Genomic DNA, 23523 nt, shown 5'->3' on the forward strand with positions numbered 1-23523 from the left:
ATAACGTTGTTAAAACACATCACCTAGACCATTTATGAGATTTGCTTCAGTTTTCCCAAGAAATGTGTTATTGATCGGTATATGTATTGATTATACAGTCGGTTTTCTATGAAACTGAGGAATTTACATATACCGCTTATGAAGTACCACTGTTTTCTTATAGCACTAGAGGGCAGTAACAACATACGGTAGGCTACATCATGGGATTTGTCTCAGTTATCTCGTTATTACTAGTACTGTTTTTTGTAAGTCGCTCTGTGATATTTCCGTTTTTTATTTTAAATAAATTAGCAGAAAATGATGGGGTATTGTGTGTAGATTGATGAGGGGGGGGAAACAATTTACTCAATTTTAGAATAAGGCTGTAACGTAACAAAATGTGGAAAAAGTCAAGGGGTCTGAATACTTTCCAAAGGCAGTGTATATAAATAAATATTCAATTTTTGCCAATTTTTGCCAATTTTCTTATTTTGCATGCATTGAAAGCAGTATCTCCCCTCAATGTACTCTGAACATTTCACGACTCTAGAGCCAAGAAAATGTTATCAAAATAGCTTCTGAAGTTTCTTAATTGTATGTTCGTTAATGGTAAAGTATGGCTGTTTATTGTTTTGGAGATAAGAGGTTTTCATCCGACACGGACGCTATGTAGGTAAAATGTCTGTCATGATTCTCTGTTGAATGTAGAGCTGAATTTATTAATACATTTGGCCAATTAACTTCAAATAATACATTTGATATTGTCTCTTCGTGTATTTATGTAGTTTTTATAGTTTGAAAAGATGATGTATTTCTTTTTTGGAACATGAAGCTTATTATGTTGCCATAGTTGTCACAGTGATCAGTCATTTGTGTTTGGGATGTGTCAAATGGCATTATATATCTGATATAGTGCACTACCCAAATGGGCCCTGGTCAAAAGTAGTAGGGTGCTATTAGGGATACAACCTGGGTCTTTCACATTCAGAGCAGCGATGCAAAAGTACACAGCAGAACTCCTCAACGAGCCACCAAGTTGGCAGCTATATCTCGCTATATTTCGTCTGCTCTCTCATTATGATGCTTGGGGCGGGGGGCGGGGGGGGGGCAGACTCACATGGATTTGAGGCAGGTGACATCACAAATACAGTCATGTTAGCTTTGAACGGGAAGGAACAAACAACTTGACGGAGCAGGGGCGGTGATGATGGTGGTGGTGATAGTGCGGGGATAGTGGGAATATGACTGTTTGGACCTAGTGCTTTTCTATTCGTTCTAGAATTACTGGAGCATTCGAATGACGCAGGATTCTTCAGCCTTATCGTACATTTGACACTTATGCTCCTCACAAGGAGTGCAACAGATGGAGTGGATGGATTTCCTCACAAGGAGTGCAACAGATGGGGCCACAACAATTTTTCAACAATAAAATAACATTTATTGAGATTTAACAAAATAAATAATCTGCTGTTCATCATAACAAATTGAGGAGGTTGTTTAATGCTTGTGAGGCAGGAGGTTACAGTTTAGGTACTTCATGGAAATAATGTGTCCATCCCAAATTGCACCCTATTTCCTATATAGTGCACCACCTTTGACCAGAGGTGGGCCTTGTTCAAAAGTAGTGCATTATATAGGAAATAGGGGGCTTTTTCGGATGCAGAAAATGTAATGTCCTGGATTCTCCCTGATTTCCTAACTATCCAAACACCTTTCTTTTAAACATTCATACCCAGTAACATCTGACGATGTATTCTTACCAAAAAAACTCCATAGTTAAAGAATTTAGTGTTTGATACGACATACATACTGTATTAAAAAAATAACATTGGGAGAAGACCATTCTTGCAATTGTTAACTTGCCTCGAGTTATGCAAATTGTTATTGGTGCTTGTAAATTATTGTTGCTTGTTTAAGCCTTATTAAGTTAAATCAAAGAATGTTGAGTTCACCAACAAATATAAAGGCTCAATAGTGTTAACATATTAACATCCAAACCCACCCCTATAAATTAACATCTCAGTGGGTGTCAGTGACAGTTGCTGCAGTATTGGGAGAAAAAGGCCTTTGAACCTGATTATCTTCTCTGTACACATTTTCCCTTTATCATCTAACTATCAAACGGTCAACACTCAAATTAGTGACACTTTGTAAAACCAATCTTTAACGACAGTGTCATAACAGATACTTATCCTAATCACAAGTCCTTTCTCAGTGACAACCTTGTATCAACAGAACGAAAATAGCACCAAAAGTTAGTCATGATATCAACATTTTGCATCCATTGTCCTGGGGCGGGGTGGGGGATGAGGGTATTATTGGGATTATGTTCAAAGTGGGCAAACTGAGACATTGTCACATCAGTGTGTGACAAACCTCCTACAGTTGTGTAAGTGTTACCGTAGCCCTGTGGATGCATGTGGCTAATGGCCTCGCAGGGCTGTTTGGAGGTTTTGGGCACACTATAAACAGAGGTAAAGTTGTAGAGTGCCTGTCCCTCCATTTCAGTACTGGAGGGCCGTAGATTTAGCAGGTTTATGATGCTTTCCCTCTCCCTGAACCACCCGATTCAGCCCAAATAGCACCATATTCCCTATATAATGCACTGCTTTTTACCAGGGTTCTGATCAAATGTAGTGCACTATGTAGTGAATTGAGGGTCATCTGGGATGCAAAATTGATTTAGATTGGAATGATTAATTCCACCTCCCCTCCCCAGTACTGCCAAGTGTCAATGGTTTAAGTACGGATGGAAAGCCTGCTGAGTTGTACCCTCCAGGATCTGAGTGAAGCTGAGAGGCAGGGTTGTTGATGGGTTCTCAGGATGATGAGTGGTTGGTTTCACTACTTTCCCCTGCGGTCCGAGTCATCTTTGGTGCTGCCAGGGCTGCTGCTGCTGCACACTGCTACTGAGCTCCTCCTCTCCACCTTGACCTCAAAGTCTGGAAGAGGAACGATAAGGGCTGTTAGCCTATATGGCCGACTGAGACAATATGATGACAATACATTATTACTCCCCCTGAACCTTTGAGTGATTGATATAGTCAACTGTACACCAATTAATGTATAGTAGATTGGTTTTGTCTGACAGAATGTGAACCCACTTATAGGCTAATAGGATAATACTGTAGATGGAGTCAGTACAGTCAGAGAAGACAAGTCGTGTTGCGTTGAGTGAGTGTGACAGAAAAGGAGAAGGAAACCAGGGTGAGTGAGAAGAACAATGGACGACGGAGGGGAAGCGAGAGGGAGACCGACGTCATAGAGAGATGAAACATGTCATTTTGGTTGTTTATCCCCTTTACTTAAGAAGTCGAGGAAGAGGTAGAAAAAAAAAGCCTGTGCCATTTCCCTGCCCACAGGTTTTTATTTTTGTTCTCTGTCGCCTGGTGAGTCAATGCAACGCCACTCCAATTACCGCCCACTCGTTAGCCCCCTTTCTCAATCCATCCCGCCCTTCAGCCCACACGCCTAACACAATGTGACGTCAGCTGGTGAGGGGGGGTTCCGTTTCTACCGCCTCCACAGCCCTTCCTCTGCCCCCCCCCCCCACCATTATTCTCTCTCTTTCTATCTCCCACTCTTTCTCTCCCACTCTCTCTCTATCTCCCTGTATCTTCTCCACCCTGCCTACTGTGACAGCCCAGTGCTACGGCACAGTAGCTTTATTAACATCTGAATGGCTTCACCTTTACATTGTAATGATGCATGATAAGATGTGACAGGGGAAAGGGTTAAGTACAATCATTTTAAGTGTCACTATTATTAACGTATGCTACAAGACCTCATGGCAATTTGACTGTACTGACATCCATGTCAACTTTCAGTATGGTTTTCTAATCTAAATTGTAGCTGAAAGGTTCCTCCTCAGCCTCCCCTCTCTATCCCCCAACTAATTTTTCTCCTTTCTCTCTTCTCCAGTCCCAACTAGTGAAACAGCTCTGGATAGTGGGAGGCATCACCCTAGACAACAATACTGGCTACAGGGACAGTATGTTAAAGTGATAATTCACTTCAAAATCTAAGTTTGTCCAATGTTTTCAGACCTTGAAAGTGGTTTAATATCAGGAGAAGTCAATGTCCCACAACATTTGTTGCGTTGATTTAGCTCGATTCTGCTGTATGTCTCAAATTCAAATGAATGGGAATGATAGGCACCGTTTAAAAATGATGAAATGAGACAATGCCTATCTTTCCTATTCATTTGAGATTGAGACATGTAGCCAAATCTACACAACAAATGTTGTGGGACGGACTCGTCTCAACATAACACCACTTTTTAGGCCTGAAAAAGATGAGAATGAGAATGTTTGTAAGCCATTGTTCAGAAAGTCACCTGTGGTATATGTCCCCTCAGACCTAAGGCTGATCTTGCCAGCGCGGTCATGTGACACCATCGTAGCCAATCGCAGCCCCTCATCCATGAGCGTTTGTTGCATGAGATGGCGACTCCAGTTGGCAGGGATGGCGGTGTCGGTGGGGGGGCGGGGGGATGGAGATTGGTTGCACTGTGAGCCTACGTCTATTAGGACAGACAGGGTTAGGTGTGAATGACAAGACAGTCTTGACAAGATTGAGGCTGCGTCAAGAATGGCACCCTATTCCTGATGTAATAGGGAATAGGGTACCATTTGGGACATAACCTGACACTACAGAAACTATTTGGGCTTCATTATCAATGGTGCTTTGGAGTCAGTGGGGCTCTGTGACATTTACAGAAACACATAAAGAATGTCTGGGAATGAAATATGATTAAGTGACACTTACTGTACAAGATCAGCACTAAATGTGTTCAACAATTACTGTATATACAGTACCAGTCAAAAGTTTAGACACACCTACTCATTCAAGGGTTTTTCTTTATTTTTACTATTTTCTACATTGTAGAATAATAGTGAAGACATCAAAACTATGAAATAACACATATGGAGTTATGTAGTAACCAAAAAAGTGTTAAACACAAATCTCAAATTTGGACTCATCAGACCAAAGGACAGATTTCCACCGGTCTAATGTCCATTGCTCGTGTTTCTTGGCCCAACCAAGTCTCTTCTTCTTATTGGTGTCCTTTAGTAGTGGTTTCTTTGCAGCAATTCGACCATGAGGGCCTGATTCACGCAGTCTCCTCTGAACAGTTGATGTTGAGATGTGTCTGTTACTTGAACTCTGTGAAGCATTTATTTGGGCTGCAATCTGAGGTGCAGTTAACTCTAATGAATTTATCATCTGCAGCAGAGGTAACTCTGGGTCTTCCTTTCCTGTGGCGGTCCTCATGAGAGACAATTTCATCATAGCGATTGATGTTTTTTGCGACTGCACTTGAAGAAACTTTAAAAGTTCTTGAAATTTTCCGGATTGACTGACCTTAATGTCTTAAAGTAATGATGGACTATCATTTCTCTTTGATTATTTTAGATGTTCTTGCCATAATATGGACTTGGTATTTTACCAAATAGGGCTATATTCTGTATACCACCGCTACCTTGTCACAACACAACTGATTGGCTCAAACGCATTAAGAAGGAAAGAAATTCCACAAATTAACTTTTAACAAGGCACACCTGTTAATTGAAATGCATTCCAGGTGACTACCTCATGATGCTGGTTGAGAGAATGCCAAGAGTGTGCAAAGCTGTCATCAAGGCAAAAGGTGGCTACTTTGAATAATCACTTTTTGGGTTACTACATGATTCCATATGTGTTATTTCATAGTTTTGATGTCTTCACTATTATTCTACAATGTAGAAAATAGTAAAAATTAAGAAACACCCTTGAGTAGGTGTGTCCAAACTTTTGACTGGTACTGTACATGCTAGTGTTAAAGAAAATATATTTGGATCTGGACACTGTATGTAGTACCTTGTGTTAAGCTGTCCAGACTCTCTCCTGATAAGCTGTCCTCATCAGCCCTCTGGGACACGCCCTCTGACCCCTCCACACCATGGAGGGAGGACACACACTCTGACACTATCACCTGAAACACACACCAAAATGTCATATTGTGTGTGTTACAATGCAATTACTACTGAAAAGTACTAATGGTACAAATTTATATATAGTATAGGACTGATTAAAATGTAGCCATGGTATAAATTACAGTATATGAATTATTGCAATTTCATTGATTTATTCTAATTACAGCTTATTCATTGTCTACCAATGCTGTATGGTTCAATATGGTACCAATATTACATTGACAAAACAGCTTTTGTACACTCACTAACTAATTTAAACAGAGTGAGAGAGAGTTTGGTATAGTTTTAATCTTTCTTGTTAGGGGTTTAGAGATTTTTGCCCACTCACATCATGTTTCACTCTCTTTTGGGGTGGTAAGCTGCAGTCTCCTGCATTTGTTCTGTAATAAGATAAATAGATAATAAGAAAGTGAAAGAAGAGCAATCCTCTTGTGCAAACTCCAGGATTCAGTTGGTCCTACTGTCTGTTTGTTCATTAGCGAGTAGTAGCTCACTATATCCAATTAAAATATACTGAATAAAAATATAAACGCAACATGTAAAGTGTTGGTCACATGTATCATGAGCCGAAATAAAATATCCCAAAAATGTTCCATACGCACAAAAAGCTTACAGTGAGGGAAAAAAGTATTTGATCCCCTGCTGATTTTGTATGTTTGCCAACTGACAAAGACATGATCAGTCTATAATTTTAATGGTAGGTTTATTTGAACAGTGAGAGACAGAATAACAACAACAAAAATCCAGAAAAAACAGGCTTAGCTATGTGTGCTGTGGGAGTTCCCAGCTTTCCCTCTGTTCTAGACATCCATCTCTCTTCGCCCCTATGCTGCCTGCAACCACATAGTAGTTTCTCTATGCTCATATCTGGTTGAGAACAGGACATAATATATTTTCAAGGCAAAGCAGAACATAAAATATTTTCATTTCTCATATCATAAGTCTCTCTATATTTGGGTTTCCTTGTCTGTGTCCCAAATGGCACCCTATTCCCTATAGATGTAGGATCTTAATTTGAGACAGTTTGCTTCAGCAGAAAAATAATCCTGCAGCAACAGGAAATGTGAATTATTATGTGGATTTTAATGAATGTAGCTCAGTTGGTAGAGCATGGCGCTTGCAACGCCAGGGTTGTGGGTTCGATTCCCACAGGGGGCCAGTATGAAAAATGTATGCACTCACTAACTGTAAGTCGCTCTGGATAAGCGCGTCTGCTAAATGACAAAAATGTAAATGTAAATGTAGGGGTTGATTCATTTTTCATTGGGGCAGATCAAGTCAGAAATTGGAAATTACTAACTTTAGAAGCCTTTTTAAAACTCAAATAAACTAAAAGTTTACTTTTTCTGCTGTGCGGGAAAATTCTCAGCAACAAAAGAGTGATCAGATTAAGATCCTACATCTGTATGTAGTGCACTACTTTTGACCAGGGCGGAAGAGACAGAAGGTGAGAGGGTGGGAAGGTCATCAGACGGGGGTGGGGAAGCCCCTAAACTATGGAAGCTCGTGCCCTTACCTGGCATGCTTGAGTGTGGAGGTGTAGGCGCATTCTCTCGCCACCTGTCTAGCCAATGAGAAGAGCTCTACCCGTCGCAGAAGCAGAGCGTTGTCACGCATACAGAACTGGGCGGCCGCTTCGTTGATGATCAGCTGAACATGAGGAGCACATCAAATAAGGTGAGAGGGGAAAGAGTGTACATTAGAATGATATGAACACTATGATTTTAAAAAAGACAACCCACTGGGCAAAAACTGGTTGAATCCACGTTGTTTCCAGGTCATTTGAACAAAACAATTCAATGTGATGACGTTGAAGCAAAGTGGAAAACTGATTGGGTTTGAAAAAAGTCATCAAAGTAAGGGAATTTCGTGTTTTTTTCACCCAACTTTTAACCTAAATCCAATGACGTGACTTTTTTTTTTGATTTCACGTTGAATTCAGGTTACTTCACAAATCAAAACTAGACGTTGAACTAACATATGTGCCCAGTGGGAAGGCTCAAGCCTCACACATATACTAGTCCACAGATACAGTGAGGGAAAAAAGTATTTGATCCCCTGCTGATTTTGTACGTTTGCCCACTGACAAAGACATGATCAGTCTATAATTTTAATGGTAGGTTTATTTGAACAGTGAGAGACAGAATAACAACAAAAAAATCCAGAAAAACGCATTTCAGAAATGTTATACATTGATTTGCATTTTAATGAGGGAAATAAGTATTTGACCCCTCTGCAAAACATGACTTAGTACTTGGTGGCAAAACCCTTGTTGGCAATCACAGAGGTCAGACGTTTCTTGTAGTTGGCCACCAGGTTTGCACACATCTCAGGAGGGATTTTGTTCCACTCCTCTTTGCAGATCTTCTCCAAGTCATTAAGGTTTCGAGGCTGACGTTTGGCAACTCGAACCTTCAGCTCCCTCCACAGATTTTCTATGGGATTAAGGTCTGGAGACCGGCTAGGCCACTCCAGGACCTTAATGTGCTTCTTCTTGAGCTACTCCTTTGTTGCCTTGGCTGTGTGTTTTGGGTCATTGTCATGCTGGAATACCCATCCACAACCCATTTTCAATGCCCTGACTGAGGGAAGGAGGTTTTCACCCAAGATTTGACGGTACATGGCCCCATCCATCGTCTCTTTGATGCAGTGAAGTTGTCCTGTCCCCTTAGCAGAAAAACACCCCCAAAGCATAATGTTTCCACCTCCATGTTTGACGGTGGGGATGGTGTTCTTGGGGTCATAGGCAGCATTCCTCCTCCTCCAAACACGGCGAGTTGAGTTGATGCCAAAGAGCTCGATTTTGGTCTCATCTGACCACAACACTTTCACCCAGGTCTCCTCTGAATCATTCAGATGTTTATTGGCAATCTTCAGACGGCCCTGTATATGTGCTTTCTTGAGCAGGGGGACCTTGCGGGCGCTGCAGGATTTCAGTCCTTCACAGCGTAGTGTGTTACCAATTGTTTTCTTGGTGACTATGGTCCCAGCTGCCTTGAGATCATTGACAAGATCCTCCCGTGTAGTTCTGGGCTGATTCCTCACCGTTCTCATGATCATTGCAACTCCCCGAGGTGAGATCTTGCATGGAGCCCCAGGCCGAGGGAGATTGACAGTTCTTTTGTGTTTCTTCCATTTGCAAATACTCGCACCAACTGTTGTCACCTTCTCACCAAGCTGCTTGGCGATGGTCTTGTAGCCCATTCTAGCCCTGTGTAGGTCTACAATCTTGTCCCTAACATCCTTGGAGAGCTCTTTGGTCTTGGCCATGGTTGAGAGTTTGGAATCTGATTGATTGATTGCTTCTGTGGACAGGTGTATTTTATACAGGTAACAAGCTGAGATTAGGAGCACTCCCTTTAAAAGTGTGCTCCTAATCTCAGCTCGTTACCTGTATAAAAGACACCTGGGTGCCAGAAATCTTTCTGATTGAGAGGGGGTCAAATACTTATTTCCCTCATTAACATTTAAATCAATTTATAACATTTTTGAAATGTGTTTTTCTGGATTTTTTTGTTGTTATTCTGTCTCTCACTGTTCAAATAAACCTACCATTAAAATTATAGACTGATCATTTCTTTGTCAGTGGGCAAACGTACAAAATCAGCAGGGGATCAAATACTTTTTTCCCTCACTGTAACTCTAGTAGTGTAAACACTGATGCCCTCACCTCGTGATGTGTGAGCTGCTTGCCCTCCCTCCTCTTGGAGTCGAAGCGGCCGTAGATGATGCTGTACTTGCGGATCTCCTCCTCCTTGACCATCTCCTGGGGTGCCATCTTGAAGATGTGGCCCACCGTCTTGGCCATCTTCTTGTTCATCCTAAGCAGTGTCTTCACCTCTCTGGGGTCCGACCTGGGCAGGGTCCTCAGGAGCCTGTCAACGCTCTCCCCCACTGCCCGTGCTGTCTCCCCATCCAGCTGGCCCCCAGGCCAGGCTGAGAGGACCACCAGGGAGAGGGAGGAGGAGGCCGGGGGCGTGGAGGGACCTTGTGTACGAGGGGGGAGCAGAGGTGGGCTGGGCTGCTCCTCGTCCATCCCTGAGGCTGAGGCCGAGGCACTGTTCCCGTCCGGCTCTGGGCTGAGCCAGTGGGGGTTCATTGGGGACAGCTTGTCCCTGTAGTGAGTGTCCGGGCGCTGTGGTGAGGCCTGGGAGCAGGGGCTTCTGGGGCTCCCGCTGTGCATAGGGGTGAGGCATTCCCTGTCGAACGGCGACCCCGGCTGCCCGTTGCTCAGGGACTTCCTGGGTCCTCCGGCGGCGGTCCCGCTGGCACCAATCCCGTCCACCTTGAACAGCGGGATGCCGCCCAGCGGCACGTTGGCCAGGGGCTGGTTGAAGAGGGCCGGGTTGGCTGCCCAGTCGCGGAGGGCCTTCTGCAGACGGCGCACGTGCAGTGGCTTGGTTGCCATGCCGACCAGCGCCATGATCTCCAGGAACTCGTCCTCTGCAGCCTCACAGAGCTGCTGCAAGTCGTCGCCACCCTGCTGGATGAAGGTGTCGTAGTAGGCCAGCAGGTTGGCCCTCTGCAGCACACGGTACAGCTGCAGCTCGCCCAGCATACGCGGCAGAGACATGGCGTAGGACTGGAGACAGGAAAGAAGGAACAGACCGGAGGAGAGTTACTCAAGACTCCACTTAAGTTTAATAAATGTCTCATCAATCAATGGAAGGAGAAAATAGTTCAGATGTATAGTGTTGTGTGTACAGAATGCTTTATTCATTTGTTAGCTATATGGGATAATCCTTCCTCCTTCCTCTCTCTCCCTGCTTGTTTCCCTCCCTAACTCCCTCTCATCCATCTCTCCCTCCTCACTCTCTCTCCCCTCCCTCCAACACCATCTCCCTCTCTCCTCTCCACTCTCATCTGTCTTTCTCTTTCCCATCTCCACCTCTTTCTCCTCTCTTCCACCACAGACATGATATTGAAGCATACAATACCAGTCAAAAGTTTGGACACACAAGGGTTTTTCTTTATTTTTACTATTTTCTACATTGTATAATAATAGTGAAGACATCAAAACTATGAAATAACACATATGGAATCATGTAGTAACCAAAAAAGTGTTAAACAAATCAAAATATTTGATATTTGAGATTCTTCAAGTAGCCACCCTTTGCCTAGATGACAGCTTTGCACACTCTTGGCATTCTCTCAACCATCTTCATGAGGAATGCTTTTCCAACAGTCTTGAAGGAGTTCCCACATATGCTGAGGACTTGTTGACTGCTTTTCCTTCACTCTGAATAGTTATGCACGCTCAAGTTCTGTTTTTTTGTCTTATTTCTTTTTTGTTTCACCCCAAAAAATATTTTGCATCTTCAAAGTGGTAGGAATGTTGTGTAAATCAAATGATACAAATCCGCCAAAAATCAATTTAATTCCAGGTTGTAAGGCACCAAAATAGGAAAAATGCCAAGGGGGTGAATACTTTCGCAAGCCACTGTACTCTGCGTCTCACATAGACATGGTGGTTGGAACCAGAAATCTCACATTTGGACTCATCAGAACAAAGGACAGATTTCCACCACTCTATTGTTCATTGCATGTGTTTCTTGGCCCAAGCAAGTCTCTTCTTCTTATTGGTGTCCTTTAGTAGTGGTTTCTTTGCAGCAATTCGACCATGAAGGCCTGATTCACGCAGTCTCCTCTGAACAGTTAATGTTGAGATGTGTCTGTTACTTGAACTCTGCATTTATTTGGGCTGCAATTTCTGAGGCTGGTAACTCTAATGAACTTATCCTCTGCAGCAGAGGTAACTCTGGGTCTTCCTTTCCTGTGGCGGTCCTCATGAGAGCCAGTTTCATCATAGCGCTTGATGGTTTTTGCGAGTTCTTGACATTTTCCGGATTGACTGACCTTCATGTCTTAAAGTAATGATGGACTGTCATTTCTCTTTGCTTATTTGAGCTGTTCTTGACATAATATGGACTTGGTCTTTTACCAAATAGGGCTATCTTCTGTATACCACCCCTACCTTGTCACAACACAACTGATTGGCTCAAACACATTAAGAAGGAAAGAAACTCCACAAATTAACTTTTAACAAGGCACACCTGTTAATTGAAATGCATTGCTGGTGACTACCTCATGAAGCTGATTGAGAGAATGCCAAGAGTGTGCAAAGCTTTCATCAAGGCAAAGGGTGGCTATTTTGAAGAATCTCATATACAGTGGGGAGAACAAATATTTGATACACTGCCGATTTTGCAGGTTTTCCTACTTATAATATAATAATAATATGCCATTTAGCAGACGCTTTTATCCAAAGCGACTTACAGTCATGCGTGCATACATTTTTGTGTATGGGTGGTCCCGGGGATCGAACCCACTACCTTGGCGTTACAAGCGCCGTGCTCTACCAGCTGAGCTACAGAGGACCAGTTTATTGCTCACATCACTTAACTTCCTGCCTAGCAATAAAATATGTAAGGTTTAGAGAGAAAAGGAGTTCACCTAAATTGGAGTATATATATATATCCATACAGTGGGGAGAACAAGTATTTGATACACTGCCAATTTTGCAGGTTTTCCTACTTACAAAGCATGTAGACGTCTGTAATTTTTATCATAGGTACACTTCAACTGTGAGAGACGGAATCTAAAACAAAAATCCAGAAAATCACATTGTATGATTTTTAAGTAATTTGCATTTTATTGCATGACATAAGTATTTGATCACCTACCAACCAGTAAGAATTCCGGCTCTCACAGACCTGTTAGTTTTTCTATAAGAAGCCCTCCTGTTCTCCACTCATTACCTGTATTAACTGCACCTGTTTGAACTCGTTACCTGTATAAAAGACACCTGTCCACACACTCAATCAAACAGACTCCAACCTCTCCACAATGGCCAAGACCAGAGAGCTGTGTAAGGACATCAGGGATAAAATGGTAAACCTGCACAAGGCTGAGATGGGCTACAGGACAATAGGCAAGCAGCTTGGTGAGAAGGCAACAACTGTTGGCGCAATTATTAGAAAATGGAAGAAGTTCAAGATGACGGTCAATCACCCTCGGTCTGGGGCTCCATGCAAGATCTCACCTCGTGGGGCATCAATGATCATGAGGAAGGTGAGGGATCAGCCCAGAACTACACGGCAGGACCTGGTCAATGACCTGAAGAGAGCTGGGACCACAGTCTCAAAGAAAACCATTAGTAACACACTACGCCGTCATTGATTAAAATCCTGCAGCGCACGCAAGGTCCCCCTGCTCAAGCCAGCGCATGTCCAGGCCCGTCTGAAGTTTGCCAATGACCATCTGGATGATCCAGAGGAGGAATGGGAGAAGGTCATGTGGTCTGATGAAACAAAAATAGAGCTTTTTGGTCTAAACTCCACTCGCCGTGTTTGGAGGAAGAAGAAGGATGAGTACAACCCCAAGAACACCATCCCAACCGTGAAGCATGGAGGTGGAAACATCATTCTTTGGGGATGCTTTTCTGCAAAGGGGACAGGACGACTGCACCGTTTTGAGGGGAGGATGGATGGGGCCATGTATCGCGAGATCTTGGCCAACAACCTCCTTCCCTGAGTAAGAGCATTGAAGATGGGTCGTGGCTGGGTCTTCCAGCGTGACAACGATCCGAAACACACAGCCAGGGCAACTAATGAGTGGCTCCATAAGAAGCATCTCAAGGTCCTGGAGTGGGCTAGCCAGTCTCCAGACCTGAACCCAATAGAAAATCTTTGGAGGGAGCTGAAAGTCCGTATTGCCCAGCGACAGCCCCGAAACCTGAAGGATCTGGAGAAGGTCTGTATGGAGGAGTGGGCCAAAATCCCTGCTGCAGTGTGTGCAAACCTGGTCAAGACCTACAGGAAACGTATGATCTCTGTAATTGCAAACAAAGGTTTCTGTACCAAATATTAAGTTCTGCTTTTCTGATGTATCAAATACTTATGTCATGCAATAAAATGCAAATTAATTACTTAAAAATCATGCAATGTGATTTTCAGGATTTTTGTTTTAGATTCCATCTCTCACAGTTGAAGTGTACCTATGATAAAAATTACAGATGTCTACATGCTTTGTAAGTAGGAAAACCTGCAAAATCGGCAGTGTATCAAATACTTGTTCTCCCCACTGTATATATATATATATATATATATATATATATATATATATATATATATATATATATTTTGATTCGTTTAACACATTTTTGGTTACTACATGATTCCATATGTGTTATTTCATAGTTTGGATGTCTTCACTATTATTCTACAATGTACACTGTCACTACCGATAAATCTACGATAATCGAACATTTCAACAAGCATTTTGCTACGGCTGGCCATGCTTTCCACCTGGCTACCCCTACCCCAGCCACCAGCCCTGCACCCTCCACTGCAACTTGCCCATGCCCCCCCGCTTCTCCTTCACCCAAATTCAGATAGCTGATGTTCTGAAAGAGCTGCAAAATCTGGACCCCCACAAATCAGCTGGGCTAGACAATCTGGACCCTTTCTTTCTAAAATTTGCCGCCGAAATTGTCACAACCCCTATCACCAGCCTGTTCAACCTGTCTTTCGTATCGTCTGAGATCCCCAGAGATTGGAAAGCTGCCACGGTCATCCCCCTCTTCAAAGGGGGTGACACTCTAGATCCAAACTGTTACAGACCTATATCCATCCTGCCCTGCTTTTCGAAAGTATTTGAAAGCCAAGTTAACAAACAGATCACCGACCATTTATAATCCCACCGTACCTTCTCCGTTATGCAATCTGGTTTCCGAGCTGGTCATGGGTATACCTAGCCACGCTCAAGGTCCTAAACGATATAATAACCGCGATCGATAAAAGACAGTACTGTGCAGCCGTCTTCATTGACCTGGCCAAGGCTTTTGACTCTGTCAATCACCGCATTCTTATTAGCAGACTAAATAGCCTTGGTTTCTCAAATGACTGCCTCGCCTGGTTCACCAACTACTTCTCAGATAGAGTTCAGTGTGTCAAATCGGAGGGCCTGATGTCTGGACCTCTGGCAGTCTCTATGGGGGTGCCACAGGGTTCAATTCTCAGGCCGACTCTATTCTCTATGTATATCAATGATGTCGCTCTTGCTGCTGGTGACTCTCAGATCCACCTCTACGCAGACAACACCATTTTGTATACATCTGGTCCTTCATTGGACACTGTGTTAACAAACCTCCAAACGAGCTTCAATGCCATACAACACTCCTTCCGTGGCCTCCAACTGCTCTTAAACGCTAGTAAAACTAAATGCATACTCTTCAATCGAACGATGCTTGCACCCGCCTGCCCGACTAGAATCACTACTCTTGCGGCTCTGACTTAGAATATGTGGACAACTACAAATACCTAGGTGTCTGGTTAGATTGTAAACTCTCCTTCCAGACTCACATTAAGCATCTCCAATCCAAAGTTAAATCTAGAATCGGCTTCCTATTTCGCAACAAAGCCTCCTTCACTCATGCTGCTAAACATGCCCTCGTAAAACTGACTATCCTACCGATCCTTGACTTCGGCGATGTCATTTACAAAATAGCTTCCAACACTCTACTCAGCAAATTGGATGTAGTCTATCACAGTGCCATCCGTTTTGTCACCAAAGGCCCATATACTACTCACCATTGTGACCTGTACGCTCTCGTTGGCTGGCCCTCACTACATATTCGACGCCAAACCCACTGGCTCCAGGTCATCTATAAATCCCTTCTAGGCAAATCCCCGCCTTATCTTAGCTCATTGGTCACCATAGCAACACCCATCCGTAGTATGCGTTCCAGAAGGTATATCTCACTGGTCATCCCCAAAGCCAACACCTCCTTTGGTCGCCATTCCTTCCAGTTCTCTGCTGCAAATGACTGGAACGAACTGCAAAAATCTCTGAAGCTGGAGACACTTATCTCCCTCACTATCTTTAAGCATCAGTTGTCAGAGCAGCTTACCGATCACTGCACCTGTACACAGCCCATCTGTAATTAGCCCACCCAACTAGCTCATCCCGATATTGTTATTTACATTCTTATTTATTTTGCTAATTTGCACCCCAGTATCTCTATTTGCACATCATCTTCTGCACATCTTTCACTCCAGTGTTAATACTAAATTATAATTGTAATTATTTTGCACTATGGCCTATTTATTGCCTTACCTCCATAACTTTCTACATTTGCACACACTGTATATAGATTTTCTTTTGTGTTATTGACTGTACGTTTTGTTTATTCCATATGTAACTCTGTGTTGTTGCTGTTTTTTCTGCACTGCTTTGCTTTATCTTGGCCAGGTCGCAGTTGTAAATGAGAACTTGTTCTCAACTGGCTTACCTGGTTAAATAAAGGTAAAAAAATATTTTTATACATATTACCTCAACTAGCCGGTGCCCCCGCACATTGACTCTGCACCGGTACCCCCCTGTATATAGCCTCCCTACTGTTATTTTATTTAACTTCTGCTCTTTTTTTCTCAACACTTTTTTGTTGTTCTTGTTGTATTTTTTTATTAAAAAAGAAATGCATTGTCGGTTAAGGGCTGTAAGTAAGCATTTCACGGTAATGTCTACACCTGTTGTATTCGGCGCATGTGGCAAATAACATTTGATTTGATTTGATTTGAACAAGGCCTTTCTTCCATAGAAAAGCATTACCTACAGCCCTTAAATAACCATGACGCCCCAGTGGACAGCAACTGAGCTAGCTAACCGTCCTTCAACACAACCCATCGTGACCTTATATGGATTCCCTGTGTTGCGGTTCAGCTTTCTATGGCAACAGGAAGTGGCTTAACTCATCCTCATCATGGTCCTTCATTCTCTCACTGTAGTTACACAAAAACACTGTCTTCCATCCTCTGTAGAACGATCAATTTTTAACATAAAGACTTGAAACTTGGAGCATTGTTAAAGATTGTCCACAGGAGGCCGTGCATTGAATTTCATTGGGGGTCATAGGGGCGGTTTCGAGGGGTTAAAAATGTTGAATCTTCCCAAATGTTACATATTTATCACTGGGGGACCGCCATGACCCGGTATATGAAATTTGAAGTCAATCGACCCAAAAGCATTTTTGACCTCCATTGGACACAATGGTCTTGCAGTTCGAGAAACTAAGAGTCTTCTTAGAATGAATTCTGAAGAGAATGACAGTCAAAAAAATGTGGATTGACTTGAAAATCTGTGTTTCTTGGTAGTCTTAAATGAATCTACTTTGAAACAAAAGTATACATCTCACACACATGGTTATGGGCTTAAAAAAAAGAAGACATCTGTACCATGTCAGATATAGAGTTGAAATGTATTACATTTCGAGTTTGCATCCCAATATTACACTTTATATACATCACAGAAGACTGAAATATAACAAAACCGTTTGACATTTCCGGCGTTAAAAAAATTGTATTAATTATGAAATTATGGAAAATATTAATAACATTCCACCCATGAGGCCACTAGAGGGCGATTTGGTCATTGCAGGAAAGGTCTTTGCTATTATTGCACCATGCAATTTATTATGTGACTTGTTAAGCAAATATTTTTTGGGGCTTTCCATAACAAAGGGGTTGAATACTTAAGCCCCGTTTCCACTTGCACTTAAAATGAGGGCCAAATTCGAGCTGTCTTGAATGGAATTCTCAAATTCGAGTTGGGTCTGTGGAAACGCAGTGGAAACGCAATTTGAGCTAGCCACCAAGGCCAGCCCTACTTGGGTTGACTTCAAAGTGCCAATGGAAACTGGGCTTTATTGACTCAAGACATTTCAGCTTTTCATTTTTAATTAATTCGTTAACATTTCTAAAAACATATTCCACTTTGACATTATGGGGTATTGTGTGTAGATCAGTGACACACAATCTCAATGTAATCCATTTTAAATTCAGACTGTAACACAACAAAATGTGGAAAAGGTCAAGGGGTTTGAATACTTTTCTGAAGGCACTATATGTCTGTCTGTCTTTCACCAATTTACCCATTGCAGCTATATCACCAAATGTTTTGCCTTGAATGCAATATATTAACTAATGCTCAACCATCTTGATGCATGTCTTTATCCATTTCTGAAACATACACAGTACTACGTGCGTCAAGACGCATATCTGTTCGCATTGAATGCAATCAATTTATTGAGAAATGTGTCAAATCTTTTGACACCTATCTGTTATGTTGCAGCATGTCTCATATAAGAACAAATAAAGTCCATATCAATCAAATGTCTTGTATAACACACTAAGTCATACCAATTTTTTTACCAAAATTACAAATGAGAGACTTATACTAGCCTACAAGAGCCTACTTTTCCTGATAGTATATTATTATTGGTGATCATTTTTGACAACACTTCACGTGTGGGTGCCCAATCCTCTATACCTCAAATATGCAGGATGTGTTCTCCAATTACGCATGGCATTGTCATTGGAAAAATGTACAGTTTAGAAATGCACTTTGTTTGTTTATTTCAAGCTCTGATAATTAAAAATAGTTTGTCTATTCTTATGAGGACATAATTTGTGAGTTAATATAATGCACAAATCGACGGTTACGAAAACAATAATAAAAAAAACAATGACAATAGTATTAAGCGCACATTCATAGCGCAAGGCAATACCAGACTATCCATCTTTCTACGGAACTAAACACGCATGTGAAATGTAATACTTCAGCATAAAAAATGTAAACGACTCTCACCTCGTCGGATGGCTGAATTGGCAGAGGGGACCTGCGCGCACTGACCCGAATCCAGTTTTCGCGCAATCTGTTGAACCTCGTAATAGGCTAGATTATCTCAAATAAAGGTCTATGAGCAGTTATCTCACTTTTTACCTGATCGAAAGTATCATCCTTCGACGACTATTTTTTTGTTGGTTTAAGTCCCATCCAGTCCCGTTAACTAAGTTGCCATCAATGTAAGAGGTGAGATAAATACTTTAAATTTTTTACGAAAACGTGATCAACAGAGCTATTGTACACAGCCTGTTGTAAATGTCTTAAATGTATTTATATAATCGCTTTATTTCCCTGTACAATCGTTTTCTTTCTCACTTCTGAGTGCTGTTGTCACCAGCTAAATCCCTGAGCGTATCATAACTCGTCTGAATTCGTTGGCAGATATCCTCCCCCGGCGAACCGTATTGGTTGCTGGCTGCCTTTTTGCTGGTTGTGTGGGTGAGAGAAACCTGGGGGCGGACTACAGCACGCCATCTGACCGAAAAATAGCTTTCCTCTCCCAGTAGAGAGGCGGCTTTCAAATTGGAGATGTGGGAGGCGGGGGCTTGAAAGACTGAGGTTTGCTTATTAACCCTTTCATTTTCTGTTTTTATTTGCCCACTTTGCAGTAAGATGCATCTTTCTAAAATGAGCATATTCAACACAAACTGAGGACCACATAGCCTACCATTCTGCCTGGTCAGTCACAGAAATTTGTGAGGTGAGCTGTATGCTTCTATATCCTATGCTGTTAGCCTAACCTTCAATTTAATTAATCTCCCTTTATTGTACTAGAAAAGTTATTTGGGTGCTGTTTCACAAATAAATATTATTGATCTACAGCACAGTCGTAAACAACATGGACATACAGTAATAGCCTAATGGTGCGGCAGAATCATCAAGTGGGTGGCAAATGGTGAAGGACTGTTTCCGATCGTTTGGGTAGATTCTCTGCGTGACGCATGAGATAGGGGTTTCCCTGATGACGCAACAGGCATCAATGTGAATTTGCTTTACAGTAGGTCTACAACATTGCAGTTTTTATAAATAGGCTAACTGAAAGGGGCAATCGGCAGTTGAAACAATAATAAAGCGTCATCCCCACCCTGGCCTATGGATGCAAGGACTGACGATCAATGATATCAAAATTCTAGTTTGTTTGTTTACATTTACTTTGTTTACAAACATTTGAGTAAGGCAAACTTAGGCCTATAATTTTGGTTCTGATGAGGAGCAATAGTTGAACTAAGCTCATGAGGCGTTCATGAAATTATATTATTCAAGAATCAATGGGTACATATTAAAGTCCAAAAAATGATGTAGCAACTGCAGATTCCCCCTTTAAATTATTTGAACACAATCTGCATTTCATTTTGTGTAATAAATGGCATTTAGGCTCCAACATGACTGGCCATGATTGTTTTGATTGGTTTAACTTGGGGACAAATTGGTTAAATGGTTTATGTTGAGTATATGTTCACCACAGCTGTGACTTTGCACAAAGTCCCATTGTCTCTATCATGGCCTTCCTTCGGGTCAACATGTAGGCGTTGAAGCATGCTGACACACATTCTATCTGTGCCCTGTCAGCCAAATAAGCAGGGCCGGTCCTTGCCGTTCTGCCACCATAGGTGAGACCAAAAAAGCAAAATGACGTTTAAAATACACATTTTCCAGATGTTGAAGTTAGGTTCAATTTAGGTTCTGAATGAAATGTGAAAAGGTATTTTCCATATGTTTAAAATACATATTTTTCAGGACAATGAAAAGGCATCTTTTCCGGACTTTGAAAAATACATATTTTCCGGACGTTGAAATAAGGTTCATTTTCAGTTCTGAATGAAAGTTGAAAATACTTATTTTCCTGATGCTGAAAATACATATTTTACAGACGTTGAAAATATGTATTTTCGGCCTCCCGAGTGGTGCAGCTATCTAAGGCACTGCATTGCAGTGCTAGAGGCGTCACTACAGACCCGGGTTCAATCCCAGGCTGTATCGTGACCGGTAGACCCATGAGGCGGCGCACAATTGGCCCAGCGTCGTCCGGGTTAGGGGAGGGTTTGGCCGGCCAGGATGTTCTTGTCCCATTGCGCTCTAGCGACTCCTTGTGGTGGGCCGGGCGCATGCACGCTGACTTTGGTCGCCAGCTGTACAGTGTTTCCTCCGACACATTGGTGCGGCTGGCTTCCGGGTTAAGCGAGCAGTGTGTCAAGAAGCAGTGCAGCTTGGCGGGGTCGTGTTTCGGAGGATGCATGGCTCTCGACTTTCGCCTCTCCCGAGTCCGTACGGGAGTTGCAGCGATGGGGCAAGACTGTAACTACCAATTGGGGAGCAAAAGGGGTAAAAAGTACATATAAAAATATATATACATTTTTTAATCATGTATTTCCCAGAAATCAGGCTCATTTTTGGTTCTGAATGAAAGTTGAAAATCAGTAATTTATAGACATCTATGTTTGGGCCAAATCAAGGCTGTCCATACTGGACAAAATCTGAACCAAACATAGACATCTATGATTGGTTCAGATTTTATCCAGACCGGACCAAAGACCAATGTCCATGGATGTGGAAATCAATGCCGGACCGGAACTGTACCAAAAAAAGACACCCAAAAGACGTTGGCGTCGGTCCGTGCTTATTGAGGTGTAGCCTACAGTGTTGTCTGAAATTGAATTTTATGAATGCCCATCTATGTGGCAAGCCTACCATTTGTAAAACACCCAAAAAACTATGTCCGGACAGGACCAAAAAAAGACGTCCAAAAGACGTCGGCTCATGCTTACTGGGGTGTAGACTACCATGTTGACCTGCAATGGAATTTTATGAATGCCCATCCATGTGGTAGGCCCACCATTTGTAAAACAGGTCATTGCATTGGCTTTATTAGTCCTGATTCCTGTGACTAATCAATTTGGCTATTTAAGCTCTGAATATCAGCTACCCAACTTTATCAGGAGTTATCATGAGCCTATTTCCAATGTGTTTACACAGCAGGAAATGCAGAAGTATTTTCTTTTTCGCTATGATCAGTTTGTCAAAAATGTACAGATACAAACTTGAAACCACTGATCATGACAATGGTGAGAAACTCATGGACAACAGTTGTGATTGTCAATTCCATATTGTCCATTTTACTTTGACCTGTCCTGTTTTTAGGATATGTTGTTTGTTAACATGACAGTTAATTTTTTATTTGATTGAGTGCCATTTACGTTAGGCTATTTGATCGAAGAAACCTGCATGATGTTCGTCTCATTACATTGTCATACATTTTATCTCCAGTCTGTAGGCTACAGAAAAGGCCACATACTGTCTACCATATCCTATATCTGCTACATGATTAATGTTAGTTTATTTTTTTTGACAGAATGTTGGTGGAGTGCTGCAGAGATGCTTTTCTCCAACAGCACCCTGGAGAGGCGCGCTGGGAATGGACAAACAAAATATTTTGCACCCTTGCCTTTGACAAAGTGGGCACTGCTTATCAAATGGCGCATCAGCGCTCACCTAAAAAGCTCATATGCCACTGGTTGAGAGAAATTGTCATTGATTTTGGGCAGAAGTGAGGTGAGGTTTTATGTGTTGTTGTTGGAGGTGCGTCTTGGCCAGTTTAGCTCAGAAAATGCCGCCCTCGTCAATCTGCCGCCATCGGCGGCCGCCTAATCCTGCCTAATGAGCAATACTTTTTTCTAGATATCAAAAGATGTGTGTGTGAAATGAAAGTCTAGAGATTTAAATGAAAACTAAGCTATAGGCTACACTTTTTCTATTAGGCCTACACTTTCCTAACATTCAAATAATAGTAGGCCTGTTAGTTGGACAAGAGAATTCAGATTTTGTTTTGAATACGAAATAATGATTGCCCTCTTAAAATATCAGATTGACTATCTTCAAATTCGTCATACATGTAAATGTATTTGCAAATAAAGGTGATTCGAGAGGTCTTCTTCTACTTCTTGGTCTTCTGAGGCAGAGGACACCCACAGTGTGTTCAGTCAATCCCACCTCCTTTATATCCATCCATCCCCTGCCTGTCACTGATTGACACAAATCCCTTGGAGAGTGAGCTATGCCCGCTGCCGGTTTTGAGCCCCCCTTTCCTCCCTCTCCCTCCCCCAGACCTCCCCCTTCTGCAGCGGAAAGCCCTGGTTGATCTCGCAGCCGCCCACACAGACTACTTGCACACACACAAGTACACACTCTCTCACACACACACACACACACACACACACACACGGACACTCCTTGAGGAACATACTTTAATACAGCATCCGGAATGGGCAGAAATAGGCTAGAGAATGCAATACAACAGGGAGTGTGTGGGTGGGTGGAGAAGGCAGACATGAGAGAATGGATGGTGTTTGACAGTAGGAAAAAGTGACTGCATGATATCCATGTTTGCATTGTTGAATAAACAATGACTTGTTTTGTTTAAATAGGGAGTAAGTCAGAAAATTGTTTGCCTATTAAAATTCTAGTCTTTGATTTATTATTTCATTATTAGGCCTTTAAAGCCTAGGCTACTTGAAGATAATACAATTGCAGACCCATATCTTTTTGTTTATATAAAGAGAAACATTATGATTAATGCTACATTCATCATCTTCTCTTTACACTCAGTTGCCAATTAAAGTTGCATTAGAAACATTTTTGAGCGAGTGCAAACTTGTTCTGGCAAGGATTGGGTTAATCCAGCCGAAACGAGGTTGTGGTTTGTGTACTGTTGGCAAAATGTCCTTTCCTAGTAAAGCCATAGGCAAAGTTATTGGTCATATTCCCCTGCTCAGACGTTGCATGCATCAACCAATGGTTGCGTGCCATGTCATCGACTGATATGTTGCAGTTATGCCGCATTCAAAACAACTGGGAACTCGGAAAAATCGATTTGAACGGTCATCCAACT

The 23523-nt window shown here is 42.2% G+C and overlaps 1 protein-coding gene across 1 annotated transcript; it reads right to left on the reverse strand.

The window, feature by feature from the left end:
* Positions 1 to 1124: 1124 nt before the first annotated feature.
* On the reverse strand, positions 1125 to 19029 carry LOC121575120 (NGFI-A-binding protein 2-like). The gene is made up of 7 exons (XM_041887993.1): positions 18600 to 19029; positions 9625 to 10536; positions 7471 to 7604; positions 6283 to 6334; positions 5839 to 5953; positions 4316 to 4501; positions 1125 to 2921 (listed from the first exon to the last, which is right to left on the reverse strand). Exons 2-7 carry the CDS (start codon positions 10525 to 10527, stop codon positions 2824 to 2826), a joined length of 1488 nt encoding a protein of 495 aa, XP_041743927.1. The 5' UTR covers positions 10528 to 10536; positions 18600 to 19029; the 3' UTR covers positions 1125 to 2823.
* Between the last annotated feature and the right edge of the window lie 4494 nt (positions 19030 to 23523).

The sequence above is a fragment of the Coregonus clupeaformis genome, chromosome 10, assembly GCF_020615455.1.
Source record: "Coregonus clupeaformis isolate EN_2021a chromosome 10, ASM2061545v1, whole genome shotgun sequence".
Taxonomy (NCBI): domain Eukaryota; kingdom Metazoa; phylum Chordata; class Actinopteri; order Salmoniformes; family Salmonidae; genus Coregonus; species Coregonus clupeaformis.

What these genes read in the sequence shown, in the direction of transcription:
- LOC121575120 (XM_041887993.1), bottom strand. Translation starts at nt 10,527, where the DNA reads ATGTCTCTGCCGCGTATGCTGGGCGAGCTGCAGCTGTACCGTGTGCTG. An exon ending in AAAAGAGAGTGAAACATGAT is followed by an intron (nt 5,954 to 6,282) that starts GTGAGTGGGCAA and finishes TGTGTGTTTCAG; the next exon opens with GTGATAGTGTCAGAGTGTGT. An exon ending in TCTGGACAGCTTAACACAAG is followed by an intron (nt 4,502 to 5,838) that starts GTACTACATACA and finishes CTGTCCTAATAG; the next exon opens with ACGTAGGCTCACAGTGCAAC.